Here is a 24,281-nt window from a genome sequence, read left to right as displayed (position 1 = left end):
AAGTAAGTACAATTTATTTCAGTACCGTTCATGTAGAAATTTGATTAAAATAAAATATTTTCAAAAATAGTCTCCACAGTTATAATATAATACATATACCTAAACAGTTTAACTATACCTAAATGTATGTAATAGTTAAAAAATAGGTTGAATATATAACTTACACAAAAATAAATACTATAGGCTGAAAAAAGTTGATCTATTCTTGATAATTTTTTATCATTAACTTTTTTAGTTCTGCCGAATAAAAAATACAATCAACAAAGATCAATTAATATATAAATGTTTTCTAACATAATATTTATTTAATCTCGTTTCTTAAAAATTATAACTATAGTAGTGTTTACTGAGAAAAACTTATGTAGATGATTATATTAGCGTATATTATCATTTAGCATTGCATAAACATATGAATCAATAATAAAAGTACATCGTAAGTATACATTAATAAAATATTTAACTGAAAATAACATTCAGTAATAGATATCTTTATATAATACTGAGAAAAAAACTACTAATAATAATTTAAAAAAAAAAGTTTTGGCCTTAATAAAATAATGACTAAAATATGTTACTAATACATTTTGATCAAAATCAAATAGTTTTTTTTTTTATTAATTTAGTAGCTAATTTACTACTTACTTGTTCTTGTTTATTTAAAAAAAAAAATTATTTATTAAAATTTAATTCGCGAATGTATTTAATGCACCTGCCTACTGATTATATTCATTATTTTGTAAACTATGAAGTATTGTATGGTTCCTCCAAAGAGTATAATGTGTATAGTAAGTTAATAGGTTTTCTTAACAGTATTAATAAACTACGATAATAGGAATTATCAAAAAATACGCATAATATTCTTACAATACCACATGTATGTTGTATATTTCAGTATCATACATCATAATATGTTAAACAGAGTTTTCTCGTTTTATGTGACGTGTGAAAAAGTTTGAAACAATAAACGTATCATTAAATATTGTTCATAATAATCCACATAATATTATAATATACTAGATGGTGTCTTATTTATAATCTATTGAGTAGGTAGTGTTTTCATGTTTCAGCTGGTGCATTGAAATGTCCATAGCAACCACGAAAAGTTCTAATTCGAAGGATTAAACAACTATTATAATATATTGCACTTGAACCCTATGCATTACCTTACAAGATTTTATTGCAATTATTAAAATAATCAATGCAAAAATCTATCATATTTTTGAGGTATACATTTTGTAACAGAATGAGTGAAAAATAATTCTAAAGGATTCTTAAATTGTAAAATGTTATAGACAATGGTAATATAATATATTGTATCAAAAGTTAGAGTTTCTTTCGACTACACACAATATTATGATATATAACACTTTCTTTGAAAGTAAATATTTTATTTATTTAACAATTTAAAAAAGTTTGCATCATGATGTCTAATACATTGTATCCTTTGACAGTCGATACACTTAAATAAAAATGTAGAAGAACGCAGTATAGATCTGTGTCAATAATTATCATGTTATTATTCGCAATTTTTATACAACAATTTATGTTTAAAAGCATTTTTAAATTTGAAGTATGCATAATAGGTACGTATAATTATTGACGTGTCCTGAAGTTCTTTACCTATATAATTGATGTATGCAACCACATTATAATGTATTGAAATTGAGTGTGTATTGAACTACATTATTACAATCAATAACAATAAATTACGTCTCATTAGTCATTACGAAAATTATGTATTATATGTGCTGTAAGCTTGTGACTATCTTAGGAACAATATATATACTATTTTATTGTTTTGGTATACATTGGAATTTTTGTTTAGATTTGATACGTGTCAGTGTAAATTATTAAGATATTGTCTGGGTGTAAGCTGTACACTTTAAAAGTATTATTTTATATTTTTATACTATTATGTACAAATAATTATATAGGTAGAAATGTAGAATATTATAACAATGATTTGATAGAAATCCATGAAACTATTATAAAGGAGCTTTTAATGTCTTATGATGTGTTATTATATATATATATATATAAAAAATAATGAGTTGTCACCGTGCGGTAGTAGCTGGTAGCATCGAGTGATTAACCGACCTTCAAACAGGTTGACACGTGATAATGTGATAATTAAAAAAAACATTTCAGAGCGTTAAATAAAATTGTAGATAGTAAATTATAATACATTAATACCCATTTTAAAATAGCATGGCATTTTTTTTTCTTTTCAAATGTTCAAAAATGTTGGACAACGGCAAACATCACTGACTATTAAGCATATAATTATTCATCCAAATAGCATCGAATCCATTACGGTTATAATATAATATATCATATAGAACTACAAGTGTACAATAATGAAACTACAGTTATGGTCGCATAATAATATATACCCACAATGGGTATATATTAAAAATTGGCGATGACAATATTATACCGTTATGATAGACTCAAGTCATTATTATATTATAATATCATGATATCATGTTAAAAAACTTCGCCAAAACTAAACAATCGATATAATATTATTTAGTCTTATGACCACCGTCGAGCTAAGTCTCGACAACGCAAACCAATAATTTTATAGGTAACTCATCTTATATGTGCGAGATTATACTATATAATGTTATAATGTATTATCGTAGAGCAGCGTTTCTTAAACTTCTTTATCCGTGAAACCCCTACTTCTTTTTACCTTTTTAGTTTTTTTTAGGATTATTTGCAAATAAATTATAATATTAAGTAGAAGTATAGATTATTGAATATATAGAGTTAGCTGATAGATTACTCCATATGGCTTATACATTATTATTTAATATACAAGTATTATTTTTCATAATGGATATTTTAAAGTAATTTTCTTGAACATTGAAAAAAAATTACTTAAGCTTAGCGGAACCCTGAAGTGATCTACGCGGAACCCCAAGGTTTCGCAGAACACAGTTTAAGAAACGCTGTCGTAGAGTATTGTAAAAATCGGACAAAAGAATAAGTCCACTCTCATTATAATAATATTGCAGCGAAAGACTTTACGGCAGATCACTCGTTATATTTTGTTCTTTCACCCGAAATGTGACGAGACTGTGCTATTTTATATAAAATTTTTTCTAATTTTCGTGTTTTGTTGGAAATGTTACAGAACTGGTGTCATACAATACGTCTTTGGACTTTGGGTGTGCAAGTCAAATGTTATCCGACTGTGTGTCATTTTGACCTATATACCAACCGATTGCGTTGTTAAATCAGGTACCTAAATTAAAAATATTTAGTGTGTCCGTAATTTATATTGGACCAGAATAAACATATTTAGCACAGTGGCGCAGATATTTAAAAACAACGAGTCAAATTTGTTTGAATACTTGTAAAATGCAGAGCAAACTATTTAAAAATATGACAATTTGTTGATGAACAAATGAGTGATTAAAATAAATAAATTGTATCATCTTACAGAATCATAAAATTATTTCACTCAAAACCAATTTATTTTTAAAATAAACAAGCATCTTGACAAAATACTTTAGATAGTATATTTTTTTACTAAATGTAATGGTTTTTTATTATTATTTATTTTTTATTATTTATATTTTTATAATTTTATAGAGTACTTATAGAGTACAGCACTTCATATTATTTTAAATAATTTAAATTTACATTTACCTATTTTACCTATTTTACTTTAGGACGCAGTCAGAATAAAATAAAGGAAATAACAATTTTGTTAATATAACTTTAGAATAAAATTGACAGTTTCCAGGCAAGTCGCCCATTTGGTTCTCGTAGCCCAAGTAATACATTATAATACTTATAATAGCATATCTTATTTTTTTTCTTCGCCTTCCTCCCAACTATTACGCTCAGTAACCTTTGTCTTACACCTCCATTTTTCACGATTTTTCACATCCCCTATCCACACATCAACTGCTCTTATACCATTCTCAATAATATCCAACCAGCTCTTTTTTGGTCTTCATTTTCTTATTTTCCCTTCAACGTTCATTTTTATAACTACTCTTACTGCTTTTGTTTCCTCTCGCCTAATCACATACCAAACCATCGCAATTCTATTTTCTCTCTTCTTGTTCATAATCCTCGCTAAACCAATACTACTGCTCACACATTCATTCCTTATCCTATCTTTTCTTGTCACTCCACTCATCCATCTAAGCATTCTAATTTCTACGACACTCATACTCTGTTCTATCCTTCATTCAACAGCCCAACACTTAAAACCATACAGCATGATTGGTCTCACTACACTCTTGTAAAATTTACTTTTCAGCCGCATTATAATTTTCTTATCACTGTCGTATACGCCGATTACTCGAACGTACACAAATAAACGAACAAATTAATTATAAGCACTTTTATTGAACACTTTGACGTCCAGTGACGATCGAGTCACACGATCACCACCTGGCTCTGACACTGGTGGTCAGTGGTAATCGAGTCACACGACTACCGCCAACTGACCTCTTTTCTGTCTTCACATATTCCTTAAATATAAGTTTTACAATCGAAACACTATCGCGTAATATCGATATTGAGTTTAACCTAGTTACATTATACTTACTGACTAAGCTTAAAATTATACTAATTGTTATTGTATTACACCATTACTTAATTGTTTTAGTATTTTACCAGTTGGCAGTTACATACGATTGTTTACTTAACCTAGTTAATAGTTCTAATTGTAATATTTCTTATATATTATGCATTACATAACACACCCGACTCTTCTCTCCATTTCTGCCACCAATACTTAATCCTATATTTTACATCCATGCCAAAGCCTTCGTCCTTTTTTATAGGCGATCCTAAATATTTAAAGCTATTGACTTCATCTATCACATCACCACCTATTATCATTGGTCTCCTTACCCCTTAAACTTATTGATCTTTTCTTCAAAATGCATGCTCTAAATACTCTATTTTATTTCTATTAATCCTCAATCCCTTTCCTTCAAGGGCTAACTTACCTAATTTATTATTAACATCTTTTAAATTCTCTCCTATCAAAATTATATCATCAGCAAACAACATACACCATACCATGGCTAAATAACTAGGTATGATCTTAGTTCCGTGATACGCATGTCGATGACGTCAGCCGGAAGGAGTTCTTAAACCCACGAACTAAAACGGCTGGCTGTGCCCTAAAAGTTTACTGCCGGTTGACGTCATAATTCAATGTAAAGAATGATAAATTAGCTGTTTCTTCCACGAATGCGCTCATTGAACCAAATTTGGTAATTATGTGATCATACCTAGTTATTTAGCCATGCACCATAGTATCTCGACATGTACCTTTTAATAATTTCATCAATTACCATAAAGAACAAGTCAGGGCTAAAATCTTACCACTGGCGCATACCTACTCGTACGTTAAAATCTTCTATTACTCCACATAGACTCCTGTCACTAGAACTTGATTCTTCATACATATCCTAAATCAAATTTATGTACATTTTTTGGATACCTTTTCTCATTAATAATCATTTTAAAACTTCTCTTGGCACTCTGTCATACGTCTTTTTTAAATAGCTTTTTATTATTTTCCTTATAGATCTCTTCTAGTTGTGTTACACGTAATATTGGCTTCATTGTCGATTTTCCTGGCATACAATCAAACTGATTTTATGATATTGATGTCTCACTTCTTATTCTTTTCTCTATAATCCTTTCCTAAATCTTCATACTATGACTCATAAGATTTATACCTCTATAGTCCCCACATTTTTCCTTAAAATATTGGTACAATAAAACTCTTTTTCCAATTTTCTGAAATTGTTCCCTTTATTAATACTTTATTAAAAAGATCTTTCAACCATACAATGCTTGCATCTCCTAATATTTTTCACGCCTCTACAGGTACTCCATCTGATCCCACCGTTTTTTCTTTTTCATCACCTTCACCACAACCTTCACTTCTTCTTCTTCACTGACAAGATCAATCAACCCTTCATTCCATAAAATACTTTCTAAAGCTTCTTTAGAAACTCTTTATTCAGTAATTTCTCAAAACATTCTTTCCATCTCTTTTGTATACACCAGACATTTTAAGTGTCCCTAGATTGCTTTTTGAGAACCTTAGCTAGTCTATAAATTTCTTTTTCTCCTTTTTGTGTTCCTAGCCGATCACATAATTCATCATATTTACTAAGCTTCCAACTGCTTACCATACTTTTTACTATTTTACATATGTTTTTATACTTTATCCAATAGTGTAAGATATTACGATATAATAGATATAATGTACTCTTCCTCCTTTTTTGCAATACCTTATATTATTTATTCTTATTTGCAACTACTCTCCGAATCTCCTAATTGTACAACCACGTTCACTTATTTTCTGGCAAACTACTTTTGGTTTCACCAACAACTTCTTTTGCTATATTTTTAATACAAGTGATCATCCTTCTACAAACCTCATTTATATCTTCCTCAACATTCCACATAGCTTTTCCTTTTACTTTCCTTATAAACTTCTTTTCTTTATTTCCTATAATCTCCACCATCTAATTATCTTCTCCTTTCTATTTCCTTTTTTTTTATTTAATATTCTCACCTTCTTTCCACCACACCGTACTTCTATTATCACCAACCTATGTTTTGTTATTACACTCTCTCCATGAATTACTTTAAAATCCTTTAATATTTTTATACTGTCTCTCTTCCACACATAATAATCAATCGGTGACCTATTTGTTCCACTCTTTTATGTTACATAAGCCTCTTTATTTTCTTATAATACGTATTATACATGATATTTAATCAATTTTATTATTATGTAATTTTATACGTTTTCTCGAGTAAAGTCTGACGGTTAAAATTGAATGATATTTGGACTTATCACTTTTTAACTTAGTCTATCTTCTCTCCATAGGTATAATATATCTATGTTCCGTTGATTAAATATAAAATAGGATAAAAAACCGATAAGATTACGGAACGATGTTTCCACGACGATGTCACCTGAACTAGCTTACTTCCCGTTTTAATAATATATCGATTTTCTTCAAAAGCGTAGAAAACACATGTAAAGAAAATAAAGTTCTATTATTTTAAAATTATCTACTTAAGGGGGTTGTAGTGCATATTTACTAAAAAAAATAAATATAAATACACATATTTACTCAAACTCTGATGAGTAAAAACCCGTGGTTTTCGGTATAATGGGATTTATTATCAATTCATATAAAACTGGTTTTTATGTCAGCCAAGTTGGATTCGGATAGATGGGATGATGCGAATCGTGTTACGCCAGAATAGGACACACCAGGGTGACATAAACCTACCCAGATCACGTATACCTTTAGCTATACCCTTATACGAATTCTATGTGGTATCACACTAACAACAAAATACATCTAAATCTAATGTCAAAGGTTCTGTCAGGATTTACTCAACCTTGAAATTTTCAGAGACCTTGATTCATCTCTCAAATCAAACAGATCAAAACTATTTAATTTTTAGTTTTCAAAGTCAAATAGTACATTTAATGCAACATATTTAAATCAAATTAAAATTGGAAGAAGGTTGAAAGAAGTCGAGGTTCGCAATATTGTACCTGGGTTGATATTTGAAACAGTGGGTTAAGTTAACTATAAATGAATATATTACAAAACTATACCTAGTGGGTTCAGTGAGGGTAATATTAATAGATTGAAACCGTTTTCAATTATTGTGGTATCTGGGATATGTCGAGAATTTCGTCTCTTAACCATGTGTTACTATTATGGATTACAGAATATTTGAATAAACTTGGCTTGAATTTAGCATTGAAAAAAGGAGCAATAATATTATTAATTATTATGCTTGGAACAATACGTGTTTCTACATCTATGTATGTATATAAAAATGGATTTCTGTCTGTCTGTCCTTTATGCATACCTAAACGACTGGACTGATTACGACGAAATTTGGTACATACATTGATTAAATATATTATATATAATATACAGTGTGTTTCCTTTTAAAGGTAACACTAAATAATTCTGTCCAGTGATATCGGATTAATATGCGGATTTCGGGAGGGGATAGGAAATACATAAATACACATTTCTTGATAATTTTTACATTTTTAGATCTATCCGTGTGCGCATGCGCAATACAACTTGCATTTTTTTAAACGGCAACAGGTGTTTTGAATACCAAATTCGGACAGACCGAATTTTTTTAAGTCAATTTGGTCTTTTTTACCATAGCTCTAAAATCAAAATTGACTAAATGGCAACTAGTCAAAGTTTCGATTAATATTATTGAATTAATTTAATAATATCTGCAAACCTACGGATACAAAAATAATAAATCAAATTTCATAATAATTCATAAAATTTTAGTATGATTGGTGAAAAATTCAATAATATTAATCGAAACTTTGACTGGTTGCCATTTAGTCGATTTTTATTGTAGAGCTATGGTAAAAAGGACCAAATCGACTTAAAAAAATTCGGTCTATCCGAATTTGGTATTCAAAACACCTGTTGCCGTTTAAAAAAATGCAAGTTGTATTGCGCATGCGCACACGGATAGATCTAAAAATGTAAAGATCATCAAGAAATGTGTATTTATGTATTCCCTATCCCCTCCCGAAATCCGCATATTAATCCGATATCACTGGAAAGAATTATTTAGTGTTACCTTTAAAAGGAAACACACTGTTTATAATTTAATATATAATGTATAATATAATAATAATTATAATAATAAAAATAATAATAATATAATAGTAATATAATAACAATAATATATAATAATATATAATAATAATATATAATATATATAATATATACAATATATTTAATATATTGTATATTTAATCAATGGTTGAGTAAATCCTGACAGAACCTTTGACATTAGATTTAGATGTATTTCGTTGTTAGTGTGGTATCCACATAGATTTCGTATAAGGGTATAGCTAAAGGTATACATGATCTGGGTAGGTTTATGTCACCCTGGTGTGTCCTATTCTGGCGTAACACGTTTCGTATCATCACATTTCTCCGAATCCCACTTGGCTGACGTAAAAACCAGTTTTATATGGATTGATAATAAATCCCATTTGGCCGAATCCTATTTTTCCTAATCCCATTTTACCGAAAACCACGGGTTTTTACTCATCAGAGTTTGAGTAAATATGTGTATTTGTATTTATTTTTTTTAGTAAATATGCACTACAACCCCCTTAAGTAGATAATTTTAAAATAATAGAACTTTATTTTCTTTACATGTGTTTTCTACGCTTTTGAAGAAAATCGATATATTATTAAAACGGGAAGTAAGCTAGTTCAGGTGACATCGTCGTGGAAACATCGTTCCGTAATCTTTTCGCTGATAGAGTGACAATAATAATAAAAACTTACATCTACCACTTTCACTTTGAATAAAAAAAATGTTTACTAAATATATAAAATGTATTTTACTGTCCATAAAATCGGTGAGAAAGTCGCATCAAATGATATGTAATTGTTCAGTATATTATCAGAAAATTCAAAATTATCAGCAGGGCTATTTTCAATTAAATAAGCAAAAGCATCTTTTACATCTTCTGAAGGTAAAAATTAAGTTCGAAAAATTGTTTCAACCAAATACCTAGTTTAGATTTTGAATTATAGTTTTTTAATAAATTATACTGTCACTTTGAATTTTCCTGAACCAAGATTGGCCTAAATGAAATCTGCAGGTAATAATTTTGCAGTTTGGAAAAAATATCTAACAGCATTGCGAGCACTTTTTTCGAAATCAAAATGAAAAAATGATTGCTTTAATAAACTTTGTATATCTATGTCAACCAATTTTAAACATAAATAAATAATTGAGTTCCACATTTGTATATAAGTTTCAGTTGATTTTGAAGTAAAAAAACAGTAAACTACAGGAACATAAAAACCATTCTGTAAATTATGTATTGTATAAGGTTGTTCAAAAAATGTAGGTGCATATGAAAATGTTCCATCTGCAAAAATATGAGATGATCGACTTAATAGTTCAAGATTATTCTTGCAAGTGAATATAACTGCACTTGAAATTTCTTCCATGACAAAATAATTTACCAGTATTATAGTTGTAATATTTCCACGACTATCAAATAACTGAGTTATCGATTCGTCTAAAACTTTTGGAATGATTTTTCTGTGTTTATCAAACATACATTTACTCAATAACTTTACATCAGAATAAACCGGCTGGATATCTTTTTCCGTATTTCTAAGTTCTTGTCGAATTAGTTTATTGGCTTTAGTTAGCAAATTATTTTCGCATTTTCTTTTTAAACGAGCACTCACAACTTGTCTACTAATAATATTATCTGGAATCTCGTCATGTGTATGCTCATTTAACATACTCAACACTTTGATCACATCCTTGCCAACTAGTAAACTGGTAGAACTATTTTTATTTGTATGACCATACTGAATATTTCCACACTTTTTGAGAACTTAAGATTCACTAAATTTATACCTATCAGTCATCAATTAAAATACATGGTTTACCTTTTTCGGCTTCAATTTTTTTTTTTTTTTTTGTATCTCCATTTTTCAAAAACACGGTTAGCTATGAGACTGCGACACTATAATTTCACGTTTCGATAATATGTGAGTATGTGACTGGCGACTGACAGCGACTGATAAAATAAATATTATCTAACTTTATTATCGGATGTGAACACCAACCTATCAGTTATTGGTAATAAAATATTATTTATAGACTCGTCGCCGCTATAATATAGTATCCACAGTTCCGTAGTAATTGTATATAGGTACATCGTGTTGGGTTTACTCAAATATAATAAGATATAAGGTGTCCAATCGTGTTGTGTTTGCTCAAATATAAAAAGGTAAAAAGTGCACAATCGTTTTGTTGTATTCTTCAGGTAAAATAAGGTAAAAAGTTCGCAATTGTGTTGCACCGGCTCTATTCACAGTCATATTTCTTGTTATTTATTTATTTTTTATTTTTTGGAATATTTAAATCCTCGCACTAACAATACTAATAATAACTACACAAACCGTAATACATTGCAGGGTCGGATCATACTATCATCCCGTATAATCGTCACACGATGACCGCCATAGCACCACTTTATGGGCCACTGCGTGCATGTAGCTACGCACTTGGCGTATTCCCCTTCACGGTTTCACAGTCGACGCCGCACAAATTTCGCTTGCACTGGTTTGGCGTGGCGCTGAAAGCCGTGCACTTGTTGCTATTCTGGTCCGCTGGCGCGTTGGTTTTTGCGGATTTGTACCGGATGTATCCAAGTGTCGCTGACAACCGGAACCGACAGGCGCTCGACAAGAAGTTGGCCACCACGTCGCCGGTGAAAGTCTACGAGCTGTACTTGTACATGACGTTCACCACGTCTACGACGTCTGCCCTGTGCCAGGTGCACATGTTGCAGCCGTCAATAGTGGCGCTAGTCGGCGAGTGTTTGCTCTGGCCACGCGTCCACCGTGGCGGTGGACACGTCTGGCCACCGTTCAAGGCTTTCACCATAATCGCGTTCATCATCTACGAGTTTATCATTTACTTAATGCTGTCCATATTGAGGTAGGCGTCGATTCATCGGCATGTGAAAATTGTTATTAGCACTACTGCATGATTTTTATGATACATTAGAATATAATTTTGTTCCTTTAGTACAAATGCATTGGTTGTTAGTAGAGTTGGACGTAATATTTCAGGCATACGGCATCTTCATCTACGCAAGCCGAATTTCACAAAAGTTTTTTTTTTATAACCTCATTTTTATTTTTTTGGGACTTACGGCGTTTTTGCTTATGAGTTACGACGGCAGAATACCTATATAATATTTTATAATTATAAGCTGACATCATGCAGTCGGTTATCTCGAGTAAAAAAATAATGTAAAAATTATACAAATTTTTTGGAGGACTCGTTCGAACTAAAAGTTGAGCCAAAAAACATCATAGCCTGTTTATACCTTTCTCAAATAATTGATAAAGTCGATATTGCAGGATTGCACTCCCTCGTTTCTATAGATAGCTGCCTAATCCAGTGTGAACTCGAGATTTACGAGTTTATTTATTTATTTATTTTAGTTTTTTTACGACATCTCCAAAAAAATGTTGTATGATTAAAATTAAATTTTTCAAATACTCAAATATGTACATAAAACCATCTTGTATAAAAATTTTACAATCATGATTTGGATAATATATTAGACATTTTACTCATTCGAAAGGACATAATACTTCAAATACCAGTTACAAAGTATTTACTTCTGTTTCGTGACAATCTATTAAATACATTTTCCGTTTATACATGTGGACCACCCGTTTTATCTATTATTAATTAATCTTTATTTATTTGCTTTACCTAGAGTATTCGATATTTCATTGATAATTTTAATGAATATATGAACTTAAATAATCCATTCCGAAATAACCACGTGCGTATGATATTTGAATATTTCATTCAAATAGAATCGCAATAATTGATAATTTTTTACAGCTTTTTTAAATCGTATCACAATTGTACGCAATTATTTTAGTAGACTACATTAATAAAATAAACTATAATATAGTAATATATGATTTTTTTATTATTATTATTTATTTTTAATATAATATATAAATCCATTCATATTCATAGTTTATATTTAATGACAAGTAAAATCTCCACGCTAAAATGAGCTGATTTGCCCCATTCTCGACTTATGAGTATCTTGTACTTGCTAAATTTGAAAACTTAGATTTAAAAAAGATTTTTTATGAATTTATAACTCAAAATAATTTGAAATTTCATAATTTAATTTTTACGTTTTTAGTTGAATTCGAAAATCAGACTATAATAAAAAATTATTGTGCATTTATCCTCAATTTTTTTTTTAATTTCCACTAGATACAATTTACAAGGAATCTATTGCATTAAACTTCATTGGTCTTTCATGAATCTAGAGGAAACTTTTTATCGACATTAATTTTAAAAAAAAACTAATAATAATCAAAAATTACATATGCCTATAAATAGCTCATCATGAGTCAAAATGTTTTGAAAATTTTATTTTGTATGGAAAATTTTAAGTAATATAAACATTCAGTGAATACTTCATAGTCATTTGTTTAAGAAATATATAGTTACACACCAAAAGGGTAAAAACCAAAATCGATTTTGTTGAAACTCGAAAACCAATTTTGCGTGAAAATTCCTGTTTTTTCTTGATTTTCATTTTTGTATTTCACAACGCTTTTAAAAACTACTGATAATTTTAAACTAGGTTCACTTTCCCACCGAAAAAGATACTTTTTGAACTATATTTGCCGTATACCTTGATAAAAAAAATAAACACACACACACATAATATTGTAAAACCAATATATTTTATCGCTCCGCTCAGGATCTATAATATCTAATAGGATTCTACATTTTGATTTAAAAAACTAAAATATGCATTTCGTTCTTATTTTTCACACGACTGTTGCAGATTCAATCACCGGTACCTTATCTGCCTGTTCTGGTTCCTGTCCAGCATCAACTGCATCGTGGTTGAACAGTTTTTCTACATCACGTGCCTGACATTGTACGTACGGCTGAAACGAATCAACGAGGAAGTACAAGACCTGGTCGATAAGGCCGAGCATCCACGGTGGAGATGCTGGGCGAGCCCCGCGGACAGACATCCGGCCCATCTGGGCATACCGGCGTTTGGTGCGTCGGACATCCGGCACCTGAGGTCCGCGCACATGAAGGCGACGGAGACATTTTCACGCGTCAACCGCGCGTTCCAACTGCCACTGCTGCTGAACATGATTGACAGCGTGTGTCGCATTGTGTTCTACACGTCTGAAGTGACATACCACTTGACCTACGTCATATGGGACAAACGCACCACGATCACATACTTGAGTACCGTAATGTACTCGGGCTTTTGGGGTATGCGAATCGTCCGGTTGTGGTATCTGCACTCATGCGAGTATTATGTCACAAAAATGGTAAGGTCTATGCACAACGCTTATATTTACTGTATACTGCAAACCTACATAAAAATAATAAATATTGTTCAATATAATATAGTCATATATTATATTGACTATATAGATGAGTGTAACGTGAGGATTAAATTTGTTGTTTAAATATAACAATATTAATGAGTTGAGTATTTGTATACTACATGGACGTCTCCAAGGATGCAAAACGGGAAACTTTTTCACCTCAAGAATTTTTAATTTGTTTTCCATAGCATTATTATCTTTTTTTTGTGTGTCTGTCTTCATATTTTGGGACAGTAAAAAGCCTTCGATTTTTGACTTCAGTACCTCGTTCGATCAGAAAGTGAATCTTGTTGGTACTTTAGGGGTCAAGAGAAAAAATTCTCAATATTTTTATAAATAATCGGAATAAATAAACTAAAAATTAAGGGGAAAACGGGAAATTTTACGCACAATCAGTTTTCGACAAAATCGATTATGGTTTTTGATGTAACTTTTAAAAAAATGACCATAGATGGGTACATGAAATTTTCACCGAATGTTTATAAATGTATATTCTATCTACCATGCAATTTTCCAAAGATTTCGACTTAAGTTGAACTATTTATAAGTATATGCAATTTTCGATCATTATTATTTTTTTTTTTAAATTAATATCCATCAAAATTATTTGTTGGGTAAAAATGCTTGAAAATCTAATACAAGGCTTCTAACATATTGTAACAATGGAAGTTGAAAAATAAAATAAATTCATAACCACAATTTTTTTTATAAGCATTCAAAGTTTGAATTTTAACAAAATCCGTAAAAATCACAAAAATTTAACTACATATCGATATCATCATATCTGACGCAGAAAATGCAAAGTTTTCTCGGAAAACCTTTTGAACACTTTCTCCCCGAACCAATATGCATACAACGCTAATAACTTAATAAAAACTTAATAAAAATAAGGTTGAAGAAGTTCTGAGATCACCAAACTTCTCGGTACAAAATTCAATCAAGTTTGTCACCCCATGAGAAATTAAAACAATAATCGTACTACTGTACAGCAGAGCGACATCGACGTCTTACCAGTTAAAAAAAAATGAAAATAATTTCCCCCCCTCCCAGACAAAATATGTATGGGGATGTCCATGGTATGCTGTTAACACCAGACAGGTGCACTTACCCAGAAATATGTAACATCCTGTACATTAGTCTGTTGTAAATAAATAGTTTTTTTTTTAGTAAATGGACTTTTTTATCTATTTTTTTCATTTTTTTTTTTTTTTTTTTTTTGTTCAAGCAATGATCACATTTTAACATTATAACTGAATATAAATAAATATCCTATTATAATATACCTATTACATATAATCATGCATTCCAAAATTTAGCTTAGGTTTATTTAAAATAATATAAATATAATTAGAATTTCAGATGCAACCTGACCTATAATATACTAATTAACGTCTGCAAAGTAATATTTATTTATTTTATTTTACAATACGGGACGAACCCTTTAATACATGATTATAATAGTATAATAATAATAGTTTTGTTTTTTGTGATTCAGGACTGTCGATTTTAGATGAAAGAAGATTGAATAGTAATGTCAAGTTAGCTGAATGACGACGATCGGCGAGGCTTCCTAAGGAAAAGAAGCGTTTGATTGGCGTGTAGTCGTGAGGTGGAGAGACTATCTTTAGTTTGTAAGCAGCTTGACGGAGAATTCCTTTGAACCCTTTCTATCATGCTACGCGCGGAAGCGGTGGACGGGTCCCAGAGGACGGAACCATACTCAAGGATGGGACGGACTAGGGAGCAGAAAAGAGTTTTTAGAGCGGAGAGCAAATGGAAGTCTGAAGAGACACGGTTTATGAAACCTAGCAGTTTAAGGGCTTTACAACATATTATCTGAATATGCATATTAGGGCACAGGTTCCGTGTGAGAGTAAATCCTAAATCCTTTACATAATTATTACAGGTTGTTAAGGCGGTATTGTTTACGGAGTAAATATGCTCGATTACAGCATTAATACGACAAGAAGTCATTACTGAACATTTAGCTATATTAAGAGCTAGCCCCAATGATTCACCCCACGCAACTAATCGCTGAAGGTCGTTTTGAAGAAGGTGACAGTCAGAGATGGATTTTATACGGAAAAAGATTTTCATATTATCAGCAAAGATAAGAAGTTTGGCATGCTGGAGGATGGAGTCAGCTGAGTTTACGAATAGGGCGAACAGAAGTGGAGAAAGAACAGCACCTTGTGGTACACCTGAGGAGGGGGTAAAGCGGTCCGAAGAGGTGGAATCAACAGTTACCCATTGGATCCTATTTGTAATGTATGAGCGAAACCAGGAAAGTAGTGGTTCGACGATTCCTATAGAGTCTAGAGTCGACATAAGATGATTATGATCAACACGATCGAAAATCCTTGGAGAAATCTCTGTAGATTACATCTACTTGGCAGTTATCGCGAAATGAATCATATGTATATGAATGTAGACTAAGGTTACAAGTAATAGTTGATCTACCAGGACGGAAGCCATGCTGCTCATCAATTAGGATATGATTCAAGGGAGAACGAATCGAATTAAGAACAAGCGTTTCAAATATTTTGGATAAATGAGGGAGGATAGTTATGGGACGATAGTTTGAAACATTAGTTGAATCACCAGACTTAAGTATGGGTCTAATAGAGCCAAGTTTAAGTGCAGACGGAAAAATACCCGAGTCAATAGAACGCCTAAACAATAACCATAAAGGTTCTGCAAGAACAGATCGAAGTTTGTATAAGAATTCACCCTGGATACCATCAGGACCAACAGACTTAATATTGCGAAGGGAACATAAGCATTTGTAGACGTCAATGATCGAAAAATAGGCATTAGACGGGAGCGAAAAGAGGCAGATAGGATGTAATGTTTGGGATGGAGTCGGTGAAGGCTGGGTGAACACGGAGGAAAAATATGCAGCAAAAAGGTTAGCAGCATCGGAAAGAGATGTAATTTGTTTACCATGTAGTGAAACACATGAAGGTATAGGTTGAGAAGAGCAGTTTTTTCTAATAAAACTCCAAAAGTATTGTGGGTTGTGTAATAGGGAGGACTCGGTACGTGAGACATAATTGCGGTAGCATTGTTTGGAGATGAATTTAAATTTAGCACGAAGAAGTGAAAAATGCTTGTAATCTGATAATAGCTGGGATGACTTAAATTTGGCGTGAGTGTGATACTTAGCAAACACTAGTTCTTTGAACTCCTTAGTGTACCAAGACGGGAAAGTGGAGGGGTGAAAAGAGATTTTAGGAACAAAAGTTTATATTGAATAATGGAGAGCATCAAGGAAGACAGACTGGAATAATCAGGAGAGTATGACAGAAAGGTACTTTTCCAATTGAAATGGTTGAAGAAATTAGTGATCTGCATGTAATCAGCCTTACTAAAGTTATAAAATGATTTGAGAGAAGTAGATTGAGGAACATGAATGGGGAGATTTATGGAGAGTGAGAGAGGTGGATGGTACGTGTCGGTAGGCACGGCAGGGTTAAGAGCATGTTTAACAGTTATGGAGTTAAAGTTAGAGAATATAGGATCGAGAAGAGAGTGGTGAGAATTCTTTAGAATCCTAGGGAAGCTAGTATGTATTTTTAGTTTCTCAAAGATTTTATTTTATTATTTTAAATTTCTTTTTTTTGACGGAAATTATTTACTATTAGATAAATTCTGTAGATAAAGTCTGTAGTCTTCTAACTTTTTAATATCATCCAGTTTTTGTATTAATTATTAATAACATAAAATTAAAAGCATAATATATATTATATAGAAACACAAAAAATAAATATTTCATTAAAGCCTCACACAAATGTTTAACAAATATGTAGGAATATTAAATTAATATTAAAAATTTAAAAATAGACCTACGTGAGTGGAAAATTAATGTACCCGACAATCTATGCATTGTTCGAAAATTGAAAAACAAAATATTTTATTTTTGCTCACACGTGAAAGGCACCTATTGTGAAAAACATATGATTGTTTTAAAAATACGTTAAAATTAAAAATTAAATATAACCAATAGTTATTAATAATCAAGATAAGATTAAAAAACATATCATTAAAAGTCAATTGATAATTAATAGATCTAAATACAGTGGAACCTCAATAACTCGAATCGATTGGGGGTGAAAAAATAATTCGAGTTATCGAAAATTCGACTTATGGAAAACCTCGATAACTCGAATCTGCCAAAAAATTCGAGTTATCGAAAATATTTTTTATCTAAAAACACATAAGACGTTAATTTTATAATTTTATTTATTTATGTATTCATTAATAAATGAATAATGTATGTACTATGTAGATATGTATATTGTATTAAAATTTTTAAAAAAGTATAATGTAATAATTAAAGTAGAAAAAAGAACTATTTTTTAAAGAAATCAGATATTTTTGATTGTTTTTTAATGTTTGACCTATCTGTGAAGTTTTCAATAACGTTTAGCGCGGAAAAAATCTCGTCTCCAATTTCTTGTTGTTCTTGAATGTATTTACGTACAACCTGTAAACTATCTAATGCCTGGGCAAGAGAAGTTTTAGGCAAAGCCAATTCACCATCGTCATCAATATCCGACTCTTCCCCACTTGACTCGTTGGGCATTTCTTTGAATTTTAATTCGTTCAGTATTTCATTATCAGTAGGATAGTATGTTGTTATAACACCAGAGTCCACCTCAACAAAATGTTGGAATTCAACAGTATTAGTCTCAGGAAAAAGCTGCTGGTATCGATTCCACTCAATTGGGTTTTCGAGTAGTAATTTCGAGTTATAAACTAAAATTCAACTAAAATTTCTTCGACTTATCGAGAAATTCGAGTTAGCGAAATTCGAATTATAAAGAAAATTTATCACATATATCATATGTCGGAAGCCAGGGGCCAAGGCATTCCTTCGAGATATCGAAAATTCGACTTATAGAGGTTCGAGTTATCGAGGTTCCACTGTAAACGCAAAATTTATTTTTTTGTATTTGTTCATTGAAACGACCTCTAGGTCTTCGTCAATGCTTATCACAAGTGGGTAGTAGGGAGATAATGTGAACTATTTATCTATGTATATATCACTATATACATGATACTACCCCCCCCCCCTTCTCCAAGACGAGTCTATGTGAGGTCTTCACTACCAGTGGAGTGGGATCTAGTTTGAAATCGAACGACAGCTTGGGGATTTAGTGATCACGTAAAACCACACAATTTTTTTTGCACTTTGCTATGAATCGAACCGATGACTGTGTGAGTCGTGACCACTGCGCCACTCCGGCTCCCAAATGCAAAATATTACAAAACATTCAAAATTTTGTAAATATAATTTTTTAAATTCTAATTACCTTATCATGAAATGCATTTCAAGCCTATAGGTACTCTAAAATTCAAACTTAACAGGTACGCAAATGTTACGATCTCGGATTTCTGAAGTTTCTGAAATTGAATTTCCCAACCTTGATTGTTAATTATTAATTTATTATTACTAAATTAGTTTTTTTTTTTTTAACTGCCTATGACATATTTATTTAAACGACCAAAAGTCTTTATAAATATAATACATTGTGGGTGAATACAGTATAACAATAGTAATACATAAGTAGTATTATACAATAATAATAATAATTACTTATATATACATATATATAATACAAGAACATGTTTGGGGTTGTACCTCCAATGGGATAGCCCCTTTTCTTAGCCTAAGTTAATTAAACTAAGTCGTATGGCTTCAGGCGTTTGAGGCGTTTAATGTCTTGCGAGTTGTGAAGAAGTTGTTTAGCAGTTGCATTTGGGTGCAACCTAAGTTTTTTCACATGTTTGTTGGCAAACTTTTTAATTTCGTCCTCTATGGATGGTATATTCAAGTCTCGATGGATGATTTCATTCCTGTCGAACCGGTATGCTGTGACAATGGTACGAAGGGAAATATTCTGACAGCGTTGAATGACTTCGGTGTTGGATTTTCTGGCACAGCCCCACAGTTGTAAGCCATAAGTCCAGATCGGTTTGATAATAGCTACATATAGAAGCAGTTTGTTTGCCTGGTCTAGTGTGGTATGTCTACCAAACTAGCCAGTATAGCTTGCGCATTTTTTCTTTTATTTGCAATTTTTTCTGTCGGACATGATGTTTCTAATTAAGGCGAGAATCAAGGTGCATACCCAAGTATTTGGCTGAATCTTTTTGTGGGATTGTCATGTGATCCAGCGACACTTGGAGATTTTCGATTTTACGTAGAGTATAATTCACATGTACCGACTTATCACTATTTATCTTGATTTTCCATCGCTTTGTCCAGTTAGATATACGATCGATTGAGGTTTGTACGTTTTCAGTCGCAGTCTCGTGATCAATACTTGTTGCTAAAATTGCTGTATCGTCAAACAGAGGTCATTGAGTCACTATTGGTTGGGATGTCAGCTGTATATAGCAGATAAAGAGTAGGTCCTACTACCTTGAGGTACTCCGGCAGATATGTTTTTCCAGTTTCTTATTGCTTCTTCGTACATAACTCGAAAATATTGTCTTTCAGTCAGATAAGATTCTAGAAGCGCGTCCCAGGTATGTGGTAGTTGTACTCGTAGTTTTATTAGTAGTCCTTTATGCCAAATCTTATCAAAGGCTTGGGCTACGTCTAGAAATTAGAAAAAGTTAGAAAAACTAAATTAGTAGGTATTTTTTTTAGTACTTAACTCACTTACTAGGTTATCAATAATTAAGTGAATATTACCTATTTAACTGCCGTGTTAAATGTTAATTGTGCCTAAGTATTAATTTATTGTTAAAGACATTGTGGCACTAAATATAGTATAAGTATTTGATATTTTAAATCTCTGACGAGTTGACATATTGCAGGCTTGCCGTATAACCTATATCACGTTAGAATTTTAGTTTGTCCCAAATTTAGTTAACTTTAACATATTTGATTTATTAAATACTAAAATGATTAATAAATATAATTATTTCAAATATTATATAGATTATACCTATACGGATTTCATTGAGCTGGCTTACATTAACATTAAATCCAGTCACTAGCAGGAGATTAATGCCCGAGGTATTCACTTTTAATTAGTTTTAAGTTTTTATAGCAGAATAATTTGATTTTTAATTTTTTAATTTCTTTAAGTTTAATAAAATTACAGATTTTTACATTTTATAAAAATTGAATGTTCTATAAATTAATTACCTGTATTTTAAAGTCCATCCATTCTAAATAATTTTTTATACCCTCTTGAAGTTTCAGTAATATGATTGTAATATATTGTAAATAAACATATTTAATCGTATGATAATAATATTTGTGCAAAATCAATATAATATTTTATCGTTGGCTACCTAGGTAAAAGGTACGGAAAAAAAGTCTGTAAAATAATTACAAAAATGTATTTGTTAAAACATTACTATATTTTTGTTATTATCATCATCAGCCTTATAATATATTATATACATATTACATACACATTAATAATATAAGAGTATATGGTAATAGTTAATGATATTGTCGTGGTAAAATGTTGTTTTTCTATCGACGGACACCAAAAAATAAAAAATTTAATTATATAGTCCAATGATTATTATTTGATTAAGATTTTTTGTTTAGAATAGAAGATATTTAAAAATATGTTGTTAATTGTGCAATCATTTATAAAACAATGATTTACAGTTAAAAATATATAAGTAATATCCCTGTGCAATTATTTCTGTACACAATTCGTACCAATAAATATTTTATTTTACTTTTTAATTTCGATCTGATGAATTCAATATTTCCGTATAAATACACGATACTCATAATCATTTTTACCATTACAGATCATTCTATTTCAAAACCAATTAGACGCGATAAATTCAAAATTCCAAATATACGGAATGATAAATATCAATATAGCTTTCTTCTATGCAGTAAGTAACTAAATAATAAATATTATAAATTAATAAAATTTCTTTGATAAATTGATTTTTTATGCCTTTGTTTAAATATGATTTCCATTCGATTATGTTAGTTTAAATTCCAGATTTTTCAAAACTAGCTGTATACATATTTACTACATCAATATTTTTATAAATATGGTCTATATATTATATATTGTAATATACATTAGTCATATTTATCGTATACTACACATGTAGTATACATATAATATATTATACCGTAACATTATATAATATGTACAATATTTTACTGTTTTTTTCATAGGGTTTTGGATTGCTGATGGCATACATTATCTTTTTATTGCAGTTTTTCGGGTCTTCTTTGCAACCATCACTAGTGCCTAATAATTTCACAGGAACTCCGAGTATCATAGAAGTCAAAAATAGAACCAACGCTGCATGAGTGAATAATAGTTGTTTAGTTGAAACTCAACTTTTCAAATGTTGAAGAATAGTTTAAAAAAAATATTATCACATTATTCTTGTTAATTATTGTTATATTTTATAGCTTGAAAAATAGATTATATTAAGTTCCCCATTCAGACTTTGATAAGTCTAAGTTTATCATACAATATAAAATTACCTTTCCACTAATTTATCAATTATTATTATCAAAAATTTAAATAAATCCAATATAATATTACCAAAATATTATTATATTATTGTGTAATATCGTCAATAGTTTTGTCGACCAAAATATTATTTATGTAAGATTGAAATTGAAAAAAAATAGTGAGTATAACATGAGAGTATAATTAAAACAATGTTTCGTGAGTATTATTGATTTTTAAATAAAATTAATTTTGTAAAATGTCTTCGTTTACTTTTCCCGGAAATTGATAGTGTATATGTTAAGGTGTATGACCGTCATAGTAGGCGAATGTTGACAGTCACCGGTGAAGGTTGACATATACCAAAAACCGTAGTGAATGTTGACGAAATTGTCTTAATGCGTTCATACACCGGTGATTGTTGACATTTACAGTCAGTGTTTGGTAAATGTTGATCACACTTGAAACACAATGTAGGTATTAATAATAAACTGTTTTTTTTTAATGATATGATTAAATTTATCTTTGAATTTAAATTGTACACCTCTAAATGGATCATGCAGTGTGATAAATAATCATGACGACAACAACAAAATTTTTGCTATATTGCAGAAGGCCATTCACTGTTTATTTTTTATTTTTGAAGTTAACAATATAGTATTTATTTTTTTAGTGAAATTTAAAATTTATTACTGGAATTTTTTAATTTATTATTATTTTTTTTTTTGGGGGGGGGGGAGGGGGTATTATTTATTTAAAAATAACCAGTGACTACTGATAAAATTAAAAAATGTGTAATTTAAATAACTAACAATATTTTAATAAATAAAAATAGCTATTTTAACTTCCATTACAATAGGCTTGTACTGACAATTGGTAAAAATTCGTAAATTCAGGTATCATTTTACACATAAGTTCAAGGACTATTAAAACATTAAATTTGAATAGGTACCTACCTAATCATAAAAAAAAGAATTGATTATAATAATAAAATTATATTTTATGATAATTGTTTTTCATAAAGCCATTTCAGAAAATTTAATTATGGTTTACCCCTAAAAACCGATGGGTAATACAGCTAAAACCCGTATACTTACACATTAGAACCGAGGAGGAATTGAGTGTGTAACTGTAGATTACATTATTAAAGTTCATAGTAGATTGAGTAATTAAAGGAAAAATTACAATTGACAACACGAGAACAAGGAAAAGGAAAAGGAAAAGGAAAAGGAAAAGGAAAAGGAAAAGGAAAAGGAAAAGGAAAAGGAAAAGGAAAAGGACAAGGACAAGGACAAGGAAAAGGAAAAGGAAAAGGAAAAGGAAAAGGAAAAGGAAAAGGAAAAGGACAAGGACAAGGACAAGGAAAAGGAAAAGGAAAAGGAAAAGGAAAAGGAAAAGGACAAGGACAAGGACAAGGACAAGGACAAGGACAAGGACAAGGACAAGGACAAGGACAAGGACAAGGACAAGGACAAGGACAAGGACAAGGACAAGGACAAGGACAAGGACAAGGGCAAGGGCAAGGGCAAGGGCAAGGGCAAGGGCAAGGGCATAGGAATACACATTGAAGACTGCAGTGTGTAATCTCCAGTTCATAGTGAGAATGATAATTTAGAGGTCATTATATACTAAAGGTTTAAAAATTGTGTACTCAAAAATGATCAAGAATTAAATTATATAAAAAAATTGAGAAGAATGGTATTGGCGCCCGCAGGGTAACACATTTCAAGAAAAAAAACAAAATTTTAATTTATTGAACTTAGAGAAAATAATGAAAATAAAAATGCGGTGGGGTGACCTCGCACCCGCA

General features: G+C 30.6%; 1 protein-coding gene across 1 annotated transcript; it reads left to right on the top strand.

The window, feature by feature from the left end:
• Positions 1-2,454: 2,454 nt before the first annotated feature.
• On the top strand, positions 2,455-22,451 carry LOC149057370 (uncharacterized). The gene is made up of 7 exons (XM_089224611.1): positions 2,455-2,587; positions 3,140-3,246; positions 11,022-11,547; positions 13,445-13,952; positions 20,965-21,042; positions 21,801-21,890; positions 22,186-22,451. Exons 3-7 carry the CDS (start codon positions 11,060-11,062, stop codon positions 22,321-22,323), a joined length of 1,302 nt encoding a protein of 433 aa, XP_089080737.1. The 5' UTR covers positions 2,455-2,587; positions 3,140-3,246; positions 11,022-11,059; the 3' UTR covers positions 22,324-22,451.
• Positions 22,452-24,281: the final 1,830 nt, after the last annotated feature.

The sequence above is a fragment of the Diuraphis noxia genome, unplaced genomic scaffold (genome assembly GCF_037042655.1).
Source record: "Diuraphis noxia isolate RWA-SAM2 unplaced genomic scaffold, SU_Dnox_SAM2 contig0003, whole genome shotgun sequence".
NCBI classification, from domain to species: Eukaryota; Metazoa; Arthropoda; class Insecta; order Hemiptera; family Aphididae; genus Diuraphis; species Diuraphis noxia.
The sequence above is the reverse complement of the archived record's forward strand: the minus strand, read 5'-3'. Positions and strand labels throughout refer to the sequence as shown.

Bases quoted from the DNA above. Each gene is read 5' to 3' on its own strand.
- LOC149057370 (XM_089224611.1), top strand. From the start codon at position 11,060: ATGACCGCCATAGCACCACTTTATGGGCCACTGCGTGCATGTAGCTAC. The intron at 11,548-13,444 runs GTAGGCGTCGAT...CGACTGTTGCAG, and splicing joins TTAATGCTGTCCATATTGAG to ATTCAATCACCGGTACCTTA. The intron at 21,891-22,185 runs GTAAGTAACTAA...TTTTTTTCATAG, and splicing joins ATATAGCTTTCTTCTATGCA to GGTTTTGGATTGCTGATGGC.